This window comes from Rhinopithecus bieti, unplaced genomic scaffold, assembly GCF_001698545.2.
Source record: "Rhinopithecus bieti isolate Rb0 unplaced genomic scaffold, ASM169854v2 scaffold_19459, whole genome shotgun sequence".
NCBI lineage: Eukaryota > Metazoa > Chordata > Mammalia > Primates > Cercopithecidae > Rhinopithecus > Rhinopithecus bieti.
In genome coordinates, this window is record NW_016809864.1 from 3277761 (window position 1) to 3296933 (window position 19173).

Here is a 19173-nt window from a genome sequence, read left to right on the forward strand (position 1 = left end):
GAGAGGCGGCCGCAGCGGCTCCAGCGGCGGCCGAGCGGCCGAGCCCGGGCTGGGAGACACCATGCGCCGCGTCCTCCGCCTGCTCCTCGGCTGCTTCCTCACCGAGCTGTGCGCCCGTGTGTGCCGGGCGCAGGAGCGAGCGGGGCACGGGCAGCTGGCGCAACTGGGCGGCGTGTTGCTGCTGGCGGGGGGCAACCGCTCCGGGGCCGCCTCAGGAGAGGCCACCGAGGGCGCCGAGGCTTCGGACGCGCCCCCGACCCGGGCGCCCACGCCGGACTTCTGCCGGGGCTACTTCGATGTCATGGGCCAGTGGGACCCGCCGTTCAACTGCAGCTCGGGCGACTTCATCTTTTGCTGCGGGACTTGTGGCTTCCGGTTCTGCTGCACGTTTAAGAAGCGGCGACTGAACCAAAGCACCTGCACCAACTACGACACGCCGCTCTGGCTCAACACCGGCAAGCCCCCCGCCCGCAAGGACGACCCCTTGCACGACCCCACCAAGGACAAGACCAACCTGATCGTCTACATCATCTGCGGGGTGGTGGCCGTCATGGTGCTCGTGGGCATCTTCACCAAGCTGGGGCTGGAGAAAGCGCACCGGCCCCAGAGGGAGCACATGTCCAGGTGGGCTGCCTCCCCTTCGCCCTCCCCTCGGGGCTTCGCTCTCCCTGCTCTCTCCTCCCCACCTTCCCCCAGGCAATGGCGCTCCCCACGGTCCCCGCTCTCCGCATCCTAGCCTCTCCGCTGGGGGATGTCACCGGGAAGCCAACTTCGGCTTGGAGCGCGGAGAAGGGGCGCTGGGCTCAGCACAGGTGTGGGTCTGAGCGTGTGCGTGTGTGTGTGAGCGTGCATGTGTGTGTGACTCTGCCCCTGGCCGCCTCCTCCCGCTGGTGATTGAGGCGGACTTGAGACACACAGCCTGGGAGCCCGTGGCCCCGAAGTCTTGGGATTTGGGGAGGGGGGGTCCATGGCACCACTCGGATTCCAGGTGCTAGGTTTTTGGTAAACAGGGGCAGGCGAGCCCGAAAGGGAAGGGGGGCGTGTGTGAGCCCGAGCGCGCGTGTGTGAAGGAGGGAGGGTCAGAGTGAGTGCCGCCTGCAACTCGTACGACTCGCGAAGAGGAGGCGAGGGAGGTGGAGTGAGGGGAGGGCGAGAACAAAAGCCTTGCTTGGAGCGGCCGCCTCGCTTTACCACAGCTTCGCGGTCCCTGGATTTGGGACCTCAGCTGCCCCCGCCCCTTTACCCACCTCGTCCATTTCTCTGGCCACCACCTCTCCCTGCCCGGGGCCGTGGCCATCGCTGCAGATTGAGCCCCTTGCCCTGGCTGGTTTGGACTCCGGGGACCCGAGCCCCCTCCTCCCGCGCCCTCACTTCCAAGTACCCTGATTTCGTCAACTTTCGGGTTTGTCTTGTTCATTATGCAAGCCCCGGCACCAGCTAGTTGCAGCAGATGGGAGAAGGCATTGGGGAATTAATGGAGCTATTTGCCTTTTTTTTTTTTTTTTGAGTGTCTAAATCGATTCGCAAACTCCGTAACTTTGGAGGCGGAGGACGCAGCCACTAGGAGCCACTAAGCCCCCGGCCGCGGGAGAGACGGGGGGTTGGCGTGAGGTCCGGGCAGGCGGGGTGCAAGGAGCGACTAGCGGCCTGCGAACAGCTGGATGGTTGGGGCATATAAGCTTTAACTGTCCCCTTTCCGAGTCTGGGCAACGAAGTCGCTGTGTTTTCCTCTACTCTCTCCCCACCCCTTCTCCTGCGCCCCCTCTGCCGGGGGCCTGTGTGTGCGCGCGCGTGTGTGCACGCGCTCCGTGTGATGCCTAAAAAATCTGAACAAAGAGACCCACCAAAAATAGGCAAAGGAACATCACCACCTCACTAGTAATTATTTTCTATTTATACGCAGAGTATCCGATGAGATTTTTTTTTTTTTTCCCCAGAGAGAAGAGATTTTGGGGGAAGAGGTGAGGAAGTTCTCGGTTTGGGTCAGCAGGGAGCTGTGGGTGGACGGTGGGGTCTTGTTGCACAGAAGTAAGCTCCGAGGGGCTTCCGAGAAACCCTGACCTACTAAAGGAGTCAAGCTCTGGCCCCGCCCACCTTCCGCAACCACAGGGTGTCCTGTCCCCCGCCCCACCGGCCGGGCCAGTCCCTGTTAATTCCCGGGGTCTGTGTTAAGATGGGGGGAGAAGTGGTCTCAGGACTGCGGCAGCGGGTGTCGCCTTGGTAGGGAAAGATTGACTCCGAGACAGGTAGGCTGCCTTGCAGATTTGGTTAACTACTGCTGAAATCTCCACCAAGCCCTGTCCTCGCGAACCAGCTGTTAAAAGAGCCCTCCTTGATGGTTGGCCGGACGGGAGGTGGGCAGGTGGGGAGAGGAGCTAACCTTTGGGCATGTATGGGAAAAAGTGATGCTGTATCAGCCCTCTTTGATTGAGCGTTCTAGTGACAGCTCTCTACCGGTTGGTTACCCAAGGGCCCAGCAAGGACCCAACTTCCTGGTCCTGCCCCTCCCCCCTCACCCCGTGCAGCTCTGCTGGGGGAAAATTGACCACAGCTGAGCGGGTTACAGCTATTTTCTTCTGCAGCTATAGGGAGGGTATGCTTGGTGGCAGAATCTAGGGGACCCAGTCCTGGGGTACCAGAACCCTAACACAGGTCCTCCCAGTATACATTTTTGAGAATTCCAGAATGGAATGTAAGTGCATACTCCTGAAAAGAGAGTTGTTGATTTTTATTGGCGGCTTCTGAGGTATGATTTTCCACTGTAACTGCTGTTTAGTATTACCTGGAATGTTTTATTAAAAAAATCCTGTCACCAGGGGTCCCACCCTATGCTACTTAGATCCAAATCTCTAGGGTGAGACCTGAGCCTCTGTATTTTTTTTTCTTTTTGTATTTTTAGTAGAGATGGGGTTTCACCATGTTGGCCAGGCTGGTTTCGAACTCCTGACCTCCAGTGATCATCCCACCTCAGCCTCCCCAAGTGCTAGGATTACAGGCATGAGCCACTGTGCCCGGTTGCATCTGCACCTTGAAAAGCTCACCAGGTGATGCTAATGTGCAGCCAATCATTGTTAAGGAAAAGGAACTAACACCTGCTGAGCACTGTACAGGGAGCCAGGCATTGTACTGGGGTGTGTGTGTGTGTGCGTGTGCAAGTAAACACTCTCTCATTTATTTCTCACAACTACCTTATGAGACAGGTGCTATTTTAATATCCATATACATTCAAGAAAATCATGGCTCGGGTGAGGTGCTGTGTCCAAGGTCACACGGTTAGGAAATTGTGCGTTACCAGTCTCCCGGTTTTAATTGTGTTTTCAAAATTAAATGTGATGTTTTCAGATTGAATAAATGTCAGGATCTGGGGCAGTGTCCTAAAATGCAGATTCTTGAGTTTGATCCACAGAGATTCTGAATCAATAAGTTCTGGGTGGGCCTGAGAAATCTTCATTTAACAATGAAGATTGTAATTCCCTAACGGCTCTGAGATAAAGTAGTCCACACTTGGGGAAACACTGGTCTTGGGTTTGGGGATATTTCACGGGGTTGAGGGATGGATAAATTAATCCAGGAGAAAGGAGAGGAGCCACTGTGACTCTCTTATTTTATTTGCATTTTTATTTTTTATTTTTTTGAGACGGAGTCTTGCTCTGTCACCTAGGCTGGAGTGCAGTGGCAGGATCTCGGCTCACTGCAACCTCTGCCTCCCAGGTTCAAGTGATTCTCCTGCCTCAGTCTCCTGAGTAGCTGGGAATACAGGTGTGCACCACCACGCCCGGCTAATTTTTTTGGCTTTTTAGTAGAGACAGGGTTTTACCTGACCTCATGTGATCCTTCCACCTGTGCCTCCCAAAGTGCTGGAATTACAGTCATGAGGCACTGTACCCTGCCGTATTTCCGTTCTGTTGCTTGTTTCTCAACATATGTAACCTTTCTGTGGTGCTGGGGCTGCTCCATGTACCTGCCAAATGCATCCTGGGCTGCTTACGCAGTTAATCATTTGGAGTCCCAGCTATGGCAGTCGACTCAGTAGCCTTTGCCAGATCGTGCCAAGGGATGCTCCAGTGGGTGTCGACATGCCAAGCTTGGCAAGAGAGGCTGCTATGATGCAGCTTCCAGGTGAAATTAACCTGCCAGTCACAGCCTCTTAATTTTTGTCTGGAGGTGCAAGGGACCCTGAATGGGGGTTTGTTCTCATCCAGACTGAAAGCATATTCTCTTGAAAGACATAAAGCATCCTGTTGCACCCCCATTATAAACTTTGCCCCTGGTGATCAGTAAACTTGGGTTTTGCTGCAGAGGCCTCCAAGGTATCAGCTTGCAGGTTCAGAGTCCTGGGCCTGTGGCCTGCTTGCTTCTGGGCTAATTAGGGCTGAGAAAAGGAGAAAGACAGCAATTCCAGGAAGCAGTGGGGGAAGGCTTGCATGGGATCTTGTAAGAACTGAACAAATGCTCATTCAGCAGCTGCAAGAGCAGCCACAGTCAATCACTATTTATTAGAATAAATGACTGCACATGGTAGCCAGCTATGGATACCAAACCATGTAGACATGCTTTGCTTGATCTGCAAGGTATTTCTACTTAGGTGTTTTTATTTTTAAGTTTTCCTCAATTTTGTGTTGTGAAAAGTTTTAAACATACAAAAAAAACCTTGACAAATCACAAAATAACTTCAGTATATCCTTTATCTAGATGAGGATTTCTCAACCTTGGCACTGTTGACTGGAGAATCCTGTGTTGTGTGGGGCTGTCCTGTGCTTGGCAAGATGTCTGGCAGCATCTCTGGTGTCTGCCCAATAGATGCTAGTAGCACAGACTTCACATCCCAGTTGTGACACTGAAAAATGTCTTTGGACATTGCCAAATGTCGTCTAAGGGCAAAACTGGCCCAGTTGAGAATCACTAACTTAGATTGAACAATTATTAGTATTTTGTCATAGTTGCTTTATTGCTCATACACTCTCTCCATATTTTTTCTTTCCCTTCTCCTTCTCTCCATCCCCCTTCCCCCTCTCTCCTTTCCTCCCTCCCTCTCTCCTTCCTTCCTTCTTCCCTTCCTCCTTTCCCTCCCTCCTCTCTCCCTTCCCTCCTTCCCTCCATCCCCTCTTTCCCCTTCCCTCCCTCACTCCTTCCTCGCTCCCCTTCCTCCCTCCCTCCCTCCCTTCCTCTCTTCCTTCCTTCTTCCCTTCTTCCCCTCCTTCCTTCTGTCTTCTTCCCTTCCTCCTTCTTTCCTTCTTTTTTCCTTCCTCCCTTCTCCCTTCCTTTTTCTCCCTTCTCTTTCTTTCCTTCCCCTCCCCTCTTCTCATCTTCTTCCCTTCCTCATTTTCTTCCTTCCCTCTTCCCCTCCCTCCCTTTCTTCTTTCTTTCTTAGCTGAAACATGTGAAAATAAGTTGCAGACATGACACTTAGTCCCTTATATCTCAGCATGGGGCTTTCCTGAGAGCAAGGACATTCTCCTACACAGCACAATTCCATTATCATACCCAGGAAAAAGAAGAAAAATCCCATAATATGATCAGACATCCAATCATTTAAAAATTTGTCACTTGCACAAAAAAATGTCGTTTAGAGCTTGGTTTTGCACATCAGGACCCGGCTCATTGTATTTGGCTGTGAAATCTCTTTAGTCTCTATTATGCCTGGTGTTTTAAAACCAAGTGAGACTCAGTTGCCAACATTTAAAAACCGGGAGATTTCACGCAGGAATCCAGATTCCTGATTTATCCTGAGAAGTCAGTGGGTCTGGTGACATTGGATCTGCATTTTCACACAGCAGCTATTGGTTGCCACTGAGTGATGACTGCCCCCTTCAGGAAGCTCTTGGGTTCATCTCAGTCACCACCTCCACCCAATTCACTCTGTTTTGTTAACTGCAGCCCCTAGAGAGTCAGTCAAGTTGGTCTGAATAGCGCAGACTGCAGTCAGATGGCCTGAGATTCCATCTCAGCTCAGGCACTTAATAGCTGTGTGACCTTGGGAAGGTTGCTTCACCTCTCTGAGTCTCAGGCTCTTGTCTGCAGGTGGAGTATTCACTGAGACAGGGCTTGGAAAGCAATGAGCACAGGATCTGTCACATGGTTAGTGCTCAGCAACTATTACCATTTTATCACTATCCTTACTATTCAAATTTTCTACCTCTTGTCTACTGAAGAGAATTATGTTGTCATTTGGATCTTGGTGACTAACCCTTGCTCTGCTATATTTATTTAGCTGTGTGACATTGACCAAGTCTCCTAACCTCTTTGGACTTGCATTGGAATCTGAGTGGAAGGGGCTGGCAGGTGCAGAATAGGAGGGAGGGTCTATGTGTGACTACATTAAATACATTGCAAACTGTTGGCCTAAGTGGTGTTGAAAAATCCTTGTTGGGTTTGCAATTTTGCCATAAGCTTATGTGTAAATTCTCATTTAATTTCACACCCTTCCCCCATGAGGTAGGCTCTATGACAATCTGCTGTTTACGGAGGCACAGATTTTTTTCCAAGAGGATGAACCTGCCCCTGGTGAGTGGAGTGTCGGACTTCAAACCCGAACCGTCTGAGTGCATGGATCCTTGACCGCTAGGCTGCACTGCATTTGAGTGCAAATCTGCAGGAATTCCAGTCTTCTCAGATCACAAAGAAGTACGTGATGCCCTGCAAACAACAGTGCATGCCTCAGGGCCAGTTCAAGAAGCCACCGTAAGATGAAGACTAGGAACATTTTCTATATCGGCCCCGGCAGGCCCAGACATCTTGGTGGAGGCGTTGGTGAGAAATGACCTTGGGGACAGAAGCACATGTTTGAAGCTCTCTACACTTGAAGCCAGTAGGGAACACATGTCATTATTTTGCCCACCTTCAAACAGAATTGGAAATCCAAGTGGCAAGTGGCAGAGCAGGATCCGGTGTGTTTTAAAAACATGCTTCAGAAGAACTGGCATCCCTTGCAAAGAAATAGCAACAGATAATGATAAATGCACCTCCTTCTCTTGCCTTTTCCCTTCCAATTTCTCTCCTGCCTCCCATCTTTCTATGCATTTGTGGTTATCCTAAGGCTTTGACCAGCTTCCCAGGCTGGAGAAGTCCATGTGTGCATGCATCTACTGTTGGCCACGGACAAGTCTTGATTTTTCTTTGCAGGGTATGTTGACTTCTCTTTGGGCACTGAGTCCTTGCATTTTAAAAATCAACTTCATTGAAGTATAATTTACACAACAAAATGCACACATTGTAAGTGTATAATTTGATGAGCTTGGACAAATGTCTACACCTGTGTCACCATGACTGTAGAAAGCTCACTCATGCCCATTGCCCTTGCATTTTTGAGAAATAAATGATGCTTCTTGTGTAAGAAGAAGTGCTCAGGAACTCTATTCAAGTGTTTGAAAGTCAACACATAGATTGGACATTGGGATACCTGGAGGCTTTGAAGCAAGATACTGGGACTCTGAGTTCTGTTTGGAAATATGGGTGTCATATATTTATCATTGTAATTGGAAAGAAAAGAGATGCACCATTTTCTTCGTGTTCCTTGGATAAGCTAAGCTCATTCCCACCTTGGAGCTGTTGCGCTGGCCCTTGTGTGGCTGGTCTCTCCTCATCACCAGGGTCCCAGCTCCAATGTCATCTTCTCTGAGAAGCCGTCCCTGACCAGGCTTAGTTGCTTCCCACCCCATCCTGACACACTGCAGCCCATCACCCAGTCAGTGTTGTTTGCTTCATTTTTACATTATGGTCTAAAATTAACTTGCTAATTTACTGGTATACTAGTTTATTATCTGTCTCCTTCCATTATTCTTTTCCTTTCTTTCTTTTTTTTTTTTTTAAGAGCCAGAGTTGTACTATGTCACCCAGGCTGGAGTACAGTGGTGTGATCTTGGCTCGCTGCAACCTCTACCTCCCAGGTTCGAGCGATTCTTCTGCCTCAGCCTCCCGACTAGCTAGGACTACAGTCACCCACCACGACGCCAGGCTAATTTTTATATTTTTATTAAAGACAGGGTTTCACCATGTTGGCCAGGCTGGTCTCGAACTCTTGACCTTAAGTGATCCACCTGCCTCAGCCTCCCAAAGTGCTGGGATTACAGGCATGCACCACTGCTGCCGGCCCTTTTATTATGATTCATAGTAAGACACACAGGGACCACAATTGTCTGTTCTACTCCATAGTTGGATTCTGAGTGCCTTGTTCAGTACTTGGCAAGTAAGAGTTCTGCATTTGATATCCTGGTTTACCTGGCATAACAAAGTATCTCCAAATTCATTCATTCATTCATTCATTCATTCATTCATTCATTCATTCATTCGGTCTTTACTGAACATCTAACTTATACCCAGCACTGTGCTGACAGATATGAGAGAACTGTGAATAGTACAAAAGCAATCCCTGCCCTTGCAGAGCTAACAACCAAATATCAGGAGACAGATAACACACAAGGAAATGTACAAGAAAGTTGAGTCAGCACTTTTATAAGTACTGGTTCTAGTACTAGCTTTCATAAGAAAGTACTGGTTCTAGTACTAACTTTCAGTACTCTCTTGTGAAATGTTCAATATTCAGTCATTTCAACCTCAAAAATAGCAACATAATTACGTTGAAACATAATTGTTTGTTTAAAACAACAGTTATGTAGAAACATAATTCTCCTGACCTGGGTGGAAGGCTATCAAGAAAAAGTGTAGCTTCTTCTTCAGGTAACTGCAAGAGACAGGGTTCTCTAGAGAAACAGAACAAATACACAAATTCATTATAAGGAATTGGCAAGTCCAAAATCTCCAGAGTCTTTGTTCTTGTACAAGTCTGAAGGCTGACAGGCAGGAGAATTCTCTCTTTTTGGGGGAAAGGTCAGCGTTTTGTTCTATTCAGGGCTTCAGATGATTGGATGAGGTCCACTCGCATTAGAAGGGCAATCTGTCTTACTGGCATTAGAATGCAACCTGTTTTACTCAGCTCTCTGATGTAAATGTTAATCTAATCCAAGAGCACCCTCACAGAAACACCCAGAATAATGTTTGATCAAATATCTGGGCACCCCAAGGCCCAGTCATGTTGACACATGACACTAACCATCCCAGTACCCTTAGGGTCTTGTCACTTGGAGTGTGGCCTGTGAACCAGCAGCATTTTTATCACCTGGGAGCTTGAGCAGAATCTCAGGCCCCACTTCCTGCTCACTGAATCAGAATCTGCATTTTAACAAGATCCCCAGGTGATCTGGATGCACCATAACATCTGAGAAACACTCAAACTATGTGCCACAAACGAACGCCAAATTCTTAGGCATTTGTGTGGCTTGGAACACATAGTTGGTTATTTCTACTGTAATTCATTACATTTTTTTTCAGCACATCCCTGTCTATAGAATGCTTTTTGTATGCACCCCAATATATGCACATTTATAAGCATATGCATGAACCCATGGACAATGATTAGGTTGTCCATTATGAAGCATACGTAAGGACAGAAATTTCAAACCAAGCTTGAGGGTGAAATAAATATTATTTGAAAATCTGTTGCTAATTGTGATGACTTCATACTATCATTAGTTACTATCTCAATGCATAATGTACACTGAAGGGTGAAGCTTATCATTAATAAAAACATCTAGATTTGAACCATTCCTCCTGAGCATTTTCATTATTTTTATCTGACTTTGTTTTGATCTTAATAGACCATCATTGTTTTAACCTTGTGAGAAGCTTTTGAAGAGAAGGGGAGGGGAGTCCAGTTTAGTGTTTTTTTGTGCTTGCACGATCAGTGCTATCTTCAGGCTGTGGTTTTGTTAAGAAGGGGGCGTTTTTAAACCACATGTCTGCTTTGTGATGGTTAGCCAAGTCAAAAGTGTCAGGTTGGTGCAAAAGTAATTGCAGTTTTTGCCATTAATTTCAGTGTCAAAAACCGCAATTACTTTTGCCCCAAGCTAATAAATAATTTAATCTGTGCATACCCTTCGGGGGCACATATAATTGCCATACAGGTAGCACATCCCAGCGACGGGACTGCTGGTGGTCACCTTCCTTGGTCCAAGATTCCTGATTCCTGCCGTCTTACATGGGCCTTCTGGGAGTGGGCGCCAGCATCAGTACACATAAGACCATACAGAAAAGTTCTGACATTTCCTTCCCCCATACCAAATCAGTTTATGCAGTCTCTGCAGTGAGCGAGCCGCACTTTAAAGACTCTTTGTCCAGGAAATGAAGGCTCCTAAGACTCCTCATCTCTGCTACACGCTCTAGGAAGGGCTACCCTGGGGAAAAAGTGTCCTTGGGCTTTTGGGCTGATATTTCACAAATTTTGGTACTCAAGAGAAACCCAGGGTATCTGCAGATGGAAGAACTGACCAAGTTCACAGTAGCCATTCTGATTACATACTTAGTTATCCTTTCGAAAGCCTGAATAGTTTGGGAGTTTTGGGGCTCGGGAGAGTGCGGGACTCCTTAGAAGATCCGACAAAAGTGATGGCTTCTTACTCGAGAAAAATGCACAAAATTTCTATACAGTTTCAGAGGATTCAGCGATCACCTGAAGCTCAGCATGAAGAGCTGTTTGAAAGTGAAAAAGGCAAGTTAGGTTTGGAAGGCGTCTGTCTTTTGTCTCAAAACTTTCTTTCCCTGCAGCCCCTTTGAATTTGAGACCCTGCTTATTGCACGGAGGTCAGAAGGAGCCCAAACTTTGATTTCAAAGACGTTCAGGATTGCATCTCTTCCCAATCCCCGCACTGCTTAGTGAGTTCATGTGGGCAATATTTCACTCTGTGAAATGGGTTATGCTGGTGGACACTGTCACGCGCCCCTCCTCGTCGGCCCTCTTCCAGTTTCATTGGCTTTTTTGCTTGTTCTCCAAATATGTCAGCTCTTTTCTGCCTCAGGGCCTTTGCACTTGCTGTTCTCTCAGCCTGGAATGCTCTTCCCATCATCTTCACGTGACCAGCTCCTCACTGTTCAAGGCCCATCTCCAGTGTCACCTCCTCACAAAGGCATTTCCTGATTTACACCGTACCTCTCCCTCCTATTTATTTGTAACTTAAAAAAAGTATACAGTTCACTGGTTTTGGTATATTTAAAAGAATACTTTAAAAAAAGTATAGTATGCAATTCACTGGTTTTAATATATACGTTGGTGTAAAAGTAATTGTGGTTTTGTCATTACTTCTTTTTTTGGGGGGGTGGGGGCTGAGTTTCACCCTTGTTGCCCAGCCTGGAGTGCAGTGGTGTGATCTTGGTTCACTGCAATCTTCACCTCCTGGGTTCAAGCGATTCTCCTGACTCATCCTCCTGAGTAGCTGGGATTACAGGCGCCCACCACCACGCCCAGCTAATTATTGTATTTTTAGTAGAGACGGGGTTTCACCATGTTGGCCAGACTGGTCTTGAAATCCTGACCTCAGGTGATTCACCCATCTTGGCCGCCCAAAGTGCTGGAATTATAGGTGTGAGCCACTGCAACCAGCCCATTTTTATCATTACTTCTAATGGCAAAAGTTGCAATTCTTTTTGCAACAGCCTAATACTTACAAAGTTGTGCCACCATCATCACTACTTACTCCCCGTCCAGTATCTAATTCTAATGAGGTTTTCATCACCCTAAAAAGAAATCCATATCCATTAGCAGTCACTTTCCTCTCCCCTCCCCGTGTCCCCTGGCAACCACGAATCTGCTTTCCATCTTTATGGATTTGCCTATTCTGAACATTGGATATCAATGGAATCATACAACGTGTGGTCTGTTGTGTCTGGCCTCTTTCACGGGGAATAATGTTTTCAAGATTCATTCACGTTGTAGCAGATACTAGTGCTTCATTTCTTTGTATGGCTGGAGAGTATTCCAGTATTCCATTTCCTCTAACACATCTCGTGCGTCCATTCGTCAGCTGACGGCTTTTCGGGTTGCTTCCACTTATTGGCTATTGTGGAAACTGCTGCTGTGTCCTAGGTTCTCTTGATCACATTACTCTTCTTTATTTGATTTGCAGCCCTTGTTTGTTTGTTTGTTTGTTTGTTTGTTTGTTTTTGAGACGGAGTCTTGCTCTATCGCCCAGGCTGGAGTGCAATGGCATGATCTCATCTCACTGCAACCACTGCCTCCCCGGTTCAAGTGATTCTCCTGCCTCGGACTCCTGAGTAGCTGGGACTACAGGCACCCACCAGCACGCCTGGCTAATTTTTGTATTTTTAGTACAGATAGGGTTTCACCATGTTGCTCAGGCTTGTCTCGAACTCCTGACCTCATGATCCACCCTCCTTGGCCTCCCAAAGTGCTGGGATTACAGGCATGAGCCACCGCGCCTGGTCATTTATCTACTTAACGTGTTTATTATTATTATTTTTAAAAATCTTCTCCCATAGAATATAAGCTCAAGGAAGGCAGCAACCTTGTTCATCTTGGGCACTGCTGTATCTTCAGGGCCTTATATAGTGCATGGCACATAGTAGATGATAAATATTTGTTAAAACAGTGAAAGAATGAGAGCTGTTGTTATTCTCTTGTCTCTCAGTGGACTCAATCTTTTCCTATCGTTCACATGGGGCTTTTGCTGTGTTGGCTTCTCACAGTGCGGCTGTTGTGAGAAGCATGTGCACTAGTCTGCCTAAAGTCCCTCTGTAACCCCTTTCTCACAGCTGAGATGTCTTCTCACCAGCTCTAGTTCTTACCCCATCATTCCCTTGCCCGGTGATCGACAATTCCCCCATGCTCGGGGTCTCTGTGGCCTTAGCACAGTCTCAAATTTGAATGTGTAGCAGGTTCTCATAGATTGCTGGGCTAACTCCACCCCTGGAGTTTCTGACTCAGGAGGGCTGGATGGATCTGAAAATTTGCATCTTAACAAGTTCCCAGGCGACACTGCCAGGACACTGACACCATTGATAGGCGGACTGTTGTTTGAGAATCGCTGCTGTAGTGTGGTAAAGTCCAGCAGACAGGCTGGGCCTGCTGAATTCTTGGGTGGTCTGTGTGGGTTTCCCCCAAACAGTTCCTCTTCCTACTCTGTCTCCCAGTGTGTGGGCTCAGAGGACTCTGGACAGCTAAGGGCATGGGGGTATATCCTCAAACACGGCAATACTACTTGTGGATTTACACCCTGGAGAACTTCTCTGCGGTACAGAGGAGGCTGGTATGAAGATGTTTATTGGCCAGCTGCCATGGCTTGTGCTTGTAATCCCAACACTTTGGGAGGTGGAGGTGGGAGGATCACTTGAGGCCAGGAGTTTGGAACCAGCCTGGTCAACATAGTAAGACCCTGAAACCACGTTTCTACAAAAGAAAACAAATTAGCTGGGTGTGGTGGCATGTGCCTGTGGTCCCAGTTATTCAGGAGGCTGAGGTGGGAGGATCACTTGTGTTCAGGAGTTCGAGGCTGCTGTGAGTCATTGCACTCCAGCCTGGGTGACAGAGCAAGATACTATCTGAAGAAAAAAAAAAAGATGTTTATTGCAGTGTTGTTTATCGGGGGGTGGGGAGTTGGTGACCATCTAGATGGCCGTAATTATGGAAATGACAAATAGTGCTGATAGTCTGCTGGTTTGCAATGATGGCAGCTGTTTGGAGCTGCCATCCATTCTGATGGGTTTCTAATGGGCCAGTTCCTCCACTGTACTAATTGCTGCATATGAAGACTCATTCCGGCAGGTAAGTGAAATGTGGGGATTGCATATGACAGAATACTATGCAGCGGTTGCAAGGGATGAAAGTGATTCACATTCAGCAATATGGCTAATGGTCATGTGTGAACGAAGGAAGAAACGGAATGAGGTTTATGGTAAAAACACTGTTTATGTAAAAGACACCCACATATACAATAATACCTACAAAAATATATCTTTCAAGGATATTCATATAATCTAAATAAACATATGATGGAGAGTAAAGAGAAAAAATGTGTTGGTAGGTCTGATCTTAGGTGCAATATCTGTTTGGCAGCTCTCTGGTCTGTTCTATGTGCTAAGTTTCCATCTAATCATGAAGATCACTGTCATAGGCTGAATTGTGTCTGCATCCCCATACACACTCCAAAAATACTCAGGCTCAAATTCCTGTGCCACAAGTTACTGGCTCTGTGACCTTGAGCAGGTCGATTCACCTTTCTGAGCCTTTGTTTACTCATCTGCAAGGAGTAATAATCCTCATAATGTGTTTTGTGCTGCTTTGTTTAGTTAAGACATGTAATGCGATTAGCACGGTGCCTGGCTTATGGCAAATAATAAATGTTATCTACTATTACTAATACTGGGCCATTGCTGTACATGAAGGGTTTGTATCTCGTGTCAGATATAAAGAGAGAAATTTATGGAGTGCAGACACATTACATGTATTCATCATTTAATCCTCTTAAAAACTCCATGGGGTAGATAGTCCTGTTATTACACGGCTGCTGTGAGAAGCATGTGCACTAATCTGTGTAAAGTCCCTAGGTAACCTCTAATTACAGTGATTTTATTTACTTAGGTTTTTCTTGACTCCACCTCTAACTAGAATGGTGGCTCCATGGAGTAACCTGCCTTGCCATCTGTTCACGACTGCAGTACTCGGCGCATAGCAGCTGCCAATCATTGTGTTTTGAATGAACAGATTTAAATTCTTTTTTCTTTCAGGGCCCTTGCGGATGTCATGAGGCCACAGGGCCACTGCAACACTGATCACATGGAGAGAGACCTAAACATCGTTGTCCACGTCCAGCATTATGAGAACATGGACACGAGAACCCCCATAAATAATCTTCGTAAGTACAGCTGCACGAACCATTTCTGGTCCCATGTGGTGACCTGAGCAGCGGTCACATTGCCAGATTTCATGGAGTGTGCTTGGGTTAGTTAAGAGCTCTTTGTGGGCAGGTTAGAAGCTTTCTTTCATCTCTTTTGGATGAAGCTGAATTTGGCATCATCAGATGTCACTTGGTTGCTTTCTTTGTTAAATGGCGACCCACTTGGTTGGTTTCACATGATGGATTCTTTTAGCTAGTAGACGGCTCGATTGATTCATCTTGATTGATCTCTTAACTAGATTAGTGGACCTCTTGGTTGTTTCATCATGGTTGAGTACTTAGTTAACCAATGGATTATTGGGTTGGTTCATTTTAGCTAGTCAATCTGTTAGCCAATGGTTTACTCGCTTATACGTCTGCCTCCTGAGGTGGACCAGTTGTGACTTCTAGGTTTCATGCTGTTTTCAGTGATGAAATACTAGTTCAGAAGAATTATGTCTATTATTTGTAAAGCTAGAATTTCATAAAAATAATCCACAAAATATTCTGTGTGTAGGGGGTGCAGGGAGTGGGTGTTGAATTTTAGTCCTATTAATTTGAGGTTCCTCTGTTATGATTCAACAGCACCAATTCATTTCCATTGTTCTGCCAGGGGAAGAAAAACTGTGTTTGCTATTGTGTTGCAATAGGTATTTTTCACAGAGCATGATTGGGGATCTTGGTGTACTCCCAAAGATTTTCTTTCCTTTCAAAGGTCTGTATATACAATATACATCATGGAGCTGATGCTCTGACCTATGAGACTGGAGAAAACTAAGATTGTTTAGTTTTTGACAATAATGTACTACTGTGGTTACCCCAGTAATTATGTTTTGAAGTAACCCCCACATTAAAGTGATGTGGAGGGTTTGTTTTAAAATAACAAAAGCCAGACAATTTACAGGATGCATTTAGTTGTGGCTGGAGGTTCCTGAAAACAGAAACAATTCTAGTGTTGCACATTTTTACAGACTGGGTCGCCTTTGCTGAGGCTCCACTAGGAGTTGCCTGGGTGTTTTATTTGCTGAATCACAGTTTTGGACTGTTTGGTTGCAAATTCTTATGCTCAATGGGTAGCGGAAGAAGCCTGTGGAATTTGACCTAGGCAATGTGAATTCTCTGATTCTGCCTAGTGATGATTTTTCATGGTTTGGAAATTGTTGCAGTGTGTTAGTAAAGTCAATGTTTGCACGGTTGAAAAATAGGCCACCAAGCAGAATGTCTTAGGTTTAAATATATTAAATAATTTAACATGATTAGTGAACTGGATCACAAAATGGTATGAGAAATAGCAACATTTTAGACAAAAATACACCAGCAAATGGAAGTTTTATGACCAAATCCCATAGCCCCCAAAGATATGGTAAATGGCATCAATTCTGGCATGGCAACTGCTGTGTCTGATTTCTGGCTTTAATGGAAGTAAGCACATTTTCTTTCAGTAGGCACTGGGAAATGAGTTGAACCTAGTCGTGTGCGTGGGTCCTAAACATCACATATAAATGAACATGATCGCAGAGCAGAGAAATTGAAAGGGTGTCAAGTCCTTGGCTACAAAAGGTGATTGCTAACAGATTTTTCCCTTGAAGTTCCAATGTCTAGGATGATTTTGAATCAGCACTCAAATGAAATAACAAGCTCACTGAAGTCAGCTAAGTTTCATCATTCCATCAGGTGGGCGGGAGGCATTTTCATTGAAAGTTGTACTGAAAATGGATTACTGCTCAAAGATGGGTGTCCAGGGACAGAAGTCTCTTGCGCCAGGCTACTTTGGTTTATTTATGATTCTTGCGTTTGGTCTATATTTGTGCCTAAGTAATCAGTGATCTTTTACATCAAGGGAGAAAGTGTCTCGTGCTAGTCTACTGGGTAGTACTAGACTAGAGAATTCCTGGGAAGCTACAGGGGAGAATTCCAGGGATCATGCTACAAACACTGCATTCTTACAAGAATTGCCGCAGATGTTAATTTCTTATAATCCTTCCAGGTTGATCCAGTTCTTCTTTCCTAGCATTGTTGGGAATATCTGAATAACAAAAATAAGAAGCATGTGACCTTTTCACTGGTTTATATTAATAAGCTTAATATATATAACACATTAATTCGTAGCTGACAGTAATAATAGATTTCCTTGTTTATCTTTTTGTTGATTTACAGGAGCTACTTACATATTATAGATACAGAAAAACATTTGTATGTTCAGATGAACAGACGATTTGAGGAGTTCATTGAGAGAACAGGATGAGATGACTGATATTAATCAGTTAAGGGTTTAAGAAACGAAGCAGTCATCAGAGAACATTCTGATTGATAGCGAAGTAGAAGGGAAGGTATCCAGTCTGAAAAATGGAAAATTAGACGAGCCCTTTGTGCCAGAACCAGAATGCATCCGTTTAGTATAAAACCCTTTCCTGGACATTATGGGATCTACAATGATTTTCCATTACACAAATTGGAAAGAATGATGCATCTGTCTGTGAAACACCAAGAAGGGCATGTCATGCTATTTTCAGTTTGTTCTTCACTGAACATCCAAGTTACTAGATTTGACTGGGATTCACTAGTCTCAAGTTAAATGTCATTTTCATGTCTATTCAACCACCCACTCAACATTGCTCTAAGAGAATACTAATCTCCATCAATTTCTCTCTTCTTATCTTAATATTAACCTTAGGTCTCTTTCTATTCTTTCCCTTAAGTTTTAGTCAAATGAGCCAGTGTAGAGATCTGGATATTTGGAAGGAGCGCCGTGGAGAGGGACTTGGGTGAAGGCGAACAGGGAGGAAAGAGAATATTTTTGTCAACCTTTCTACATTAATTTTCTGGGGTTGATTTTCCTGTGATATGTTGGACTTGCCTTTTATCTAAAGATGGATTTTCTTCAGCGGATGCTGTTCATGTTCTTTCCAGGCATTCAGTGATATTGCCTAAAAATATTTAGTCTGATAATCAAAAGGGCCTCAACCTCTTTGATTAGCAGGATGTAGTTTCCTGTGAGATGGTGATTTTCTGCAAATGCTCCTCAGCTTCTATATAATTATCATTTGTTTTTGAAGGCACATTTTGTCCTTAAGTGCTGTGAACATACCCTGCCTCCCCCACCCCGACTTTCCTGGTTGCCAGTGACACCCCTCTTCTCCTTTGGGGGTGTAGGCTGCATGTAGGTTCCATTTGGTCTTCTTAAGGATGGGAGATGAGAGTGAGGGGCCGTGGCTACAGCCTGGATCAATGTTTCTCAACTCATTTGTGTTCACAGCACATTTTTTGAAATACAGTTTTTGTTCCAAGTCGTGGGGTAGGGGGAGGGGGGAGGGATAGCATTAGCAGATATACCTAATGTAAATAACAAGTTAATGGGTGCAGCACACCAACATGGCACATGTATACATATGTAACAAACCTGCACGTGCACATGTACCTTAGAACTTAAAGTATAATAATAATAAAGAAATACGGTTTTCGTTTTAGAGTACTTTTAAAAATATTTACAGCAGAAAGGTTGCAAAGATAGTACCCAGAAAAATGAATAAGACCTACTGTTTGATAGCACAACAGGGTGACTATAGTCAATAGTAACTGAACTGTAAGTTTTAAAGTAACCTAAAGAGTCTTATTGGATTGTTTGTAACTGAAAGAATAGATGCTTGAGGGGAGGGACTCCCCATTCTCCATGATGTGCTTATTTCACATTGTATGCCTGTATCCAAGCATCTCATGTACCCTACAAATGTATACACCTACTACGTACCAGCAAACATAAAGCAACAACAACAACAAAAGATAGTACACAGAGTTCTATATACTCCTCACCCACTTTCCCCAGCATCAACATTTGATATCACCAAGGTACCTTTGTCAAAACTAAGAAATCAACATGAGTACATTCCTTTTAGCTAAACTGTAGACAATGTTTGGATTCTGCTAGTTTCTTCACTAATACTCCTTTTCTGTTTCCTAGAGTTCCATCCAGGATACCACGTTGTCTTTAGTAGAGCACACTTTGATCGTAGAATTTTGGTTGTGCGGTATCGCATAGTGATGTGGTAAAGATAGAAAACAACACTAAACAAGCCAGAAGCAATTACAAAGCCTTTACTGCCACAGTGTGAAATGTGTTTTCCTAGTGTCTATAAAACATCTACATGAAATTACTCCCTTTGGGCCAGTGTTGGAATGGAACCAGTTGTTTGTCTGACTGTGCTCTTGTACATGTTCACAGGACAAAAACTTTAATATCCCACACACCCTTACAACCCCTCTTTGAAACCAGGTTATGCTATACAATAAATCCTGATGTTACATGATTTATTTTACAGCATAACCTGAGCAAGTGAGGAGAAATGATGACTTGATGTTTTAGAATACAAAATCCGTCAGAAAGAGTAGGCTCCTATTCCAGCCAATCACACCTTGACTCTCCTAGGACAGTTACCAAATAGATTTACAAGGAACC

The 19173-nt window shown here is 45.3% G+C and overlaps 1 protein-coding gene across 3 annotated transcripts in view; it reads left to right on the plus strand.

Moving 5' to 3' along the window:
- The first annotated feature begins 6 nt into the window (after nt 1-6).
- The window catches only part of SHISA9 (shisa family member 9), a 344219-nt gene continuing 325052 nt past the window's right edge, over nt 7-19173 (plus strand). For 2 of the 3 annotated variants that reach the window (XM_017890724.1, XM_017890723.1), the window contains exons 1-2: nt 7-624; nt 14572-14699. In XM_017890724.1, coding sequence (XP_017746213.1) covers nt 62-624; nt 14572-14699 — 691 coding nt within the window. In that variant the 5' untranslated portion in view covers nt 7-61. Of the gene's footprint in view, nt 625-6439; nt 9603-14571; nt 14700-19173 lie in introns of those variants that run through there. The other variant, XM_017890725.1, reaches the window with a different exon arrangement.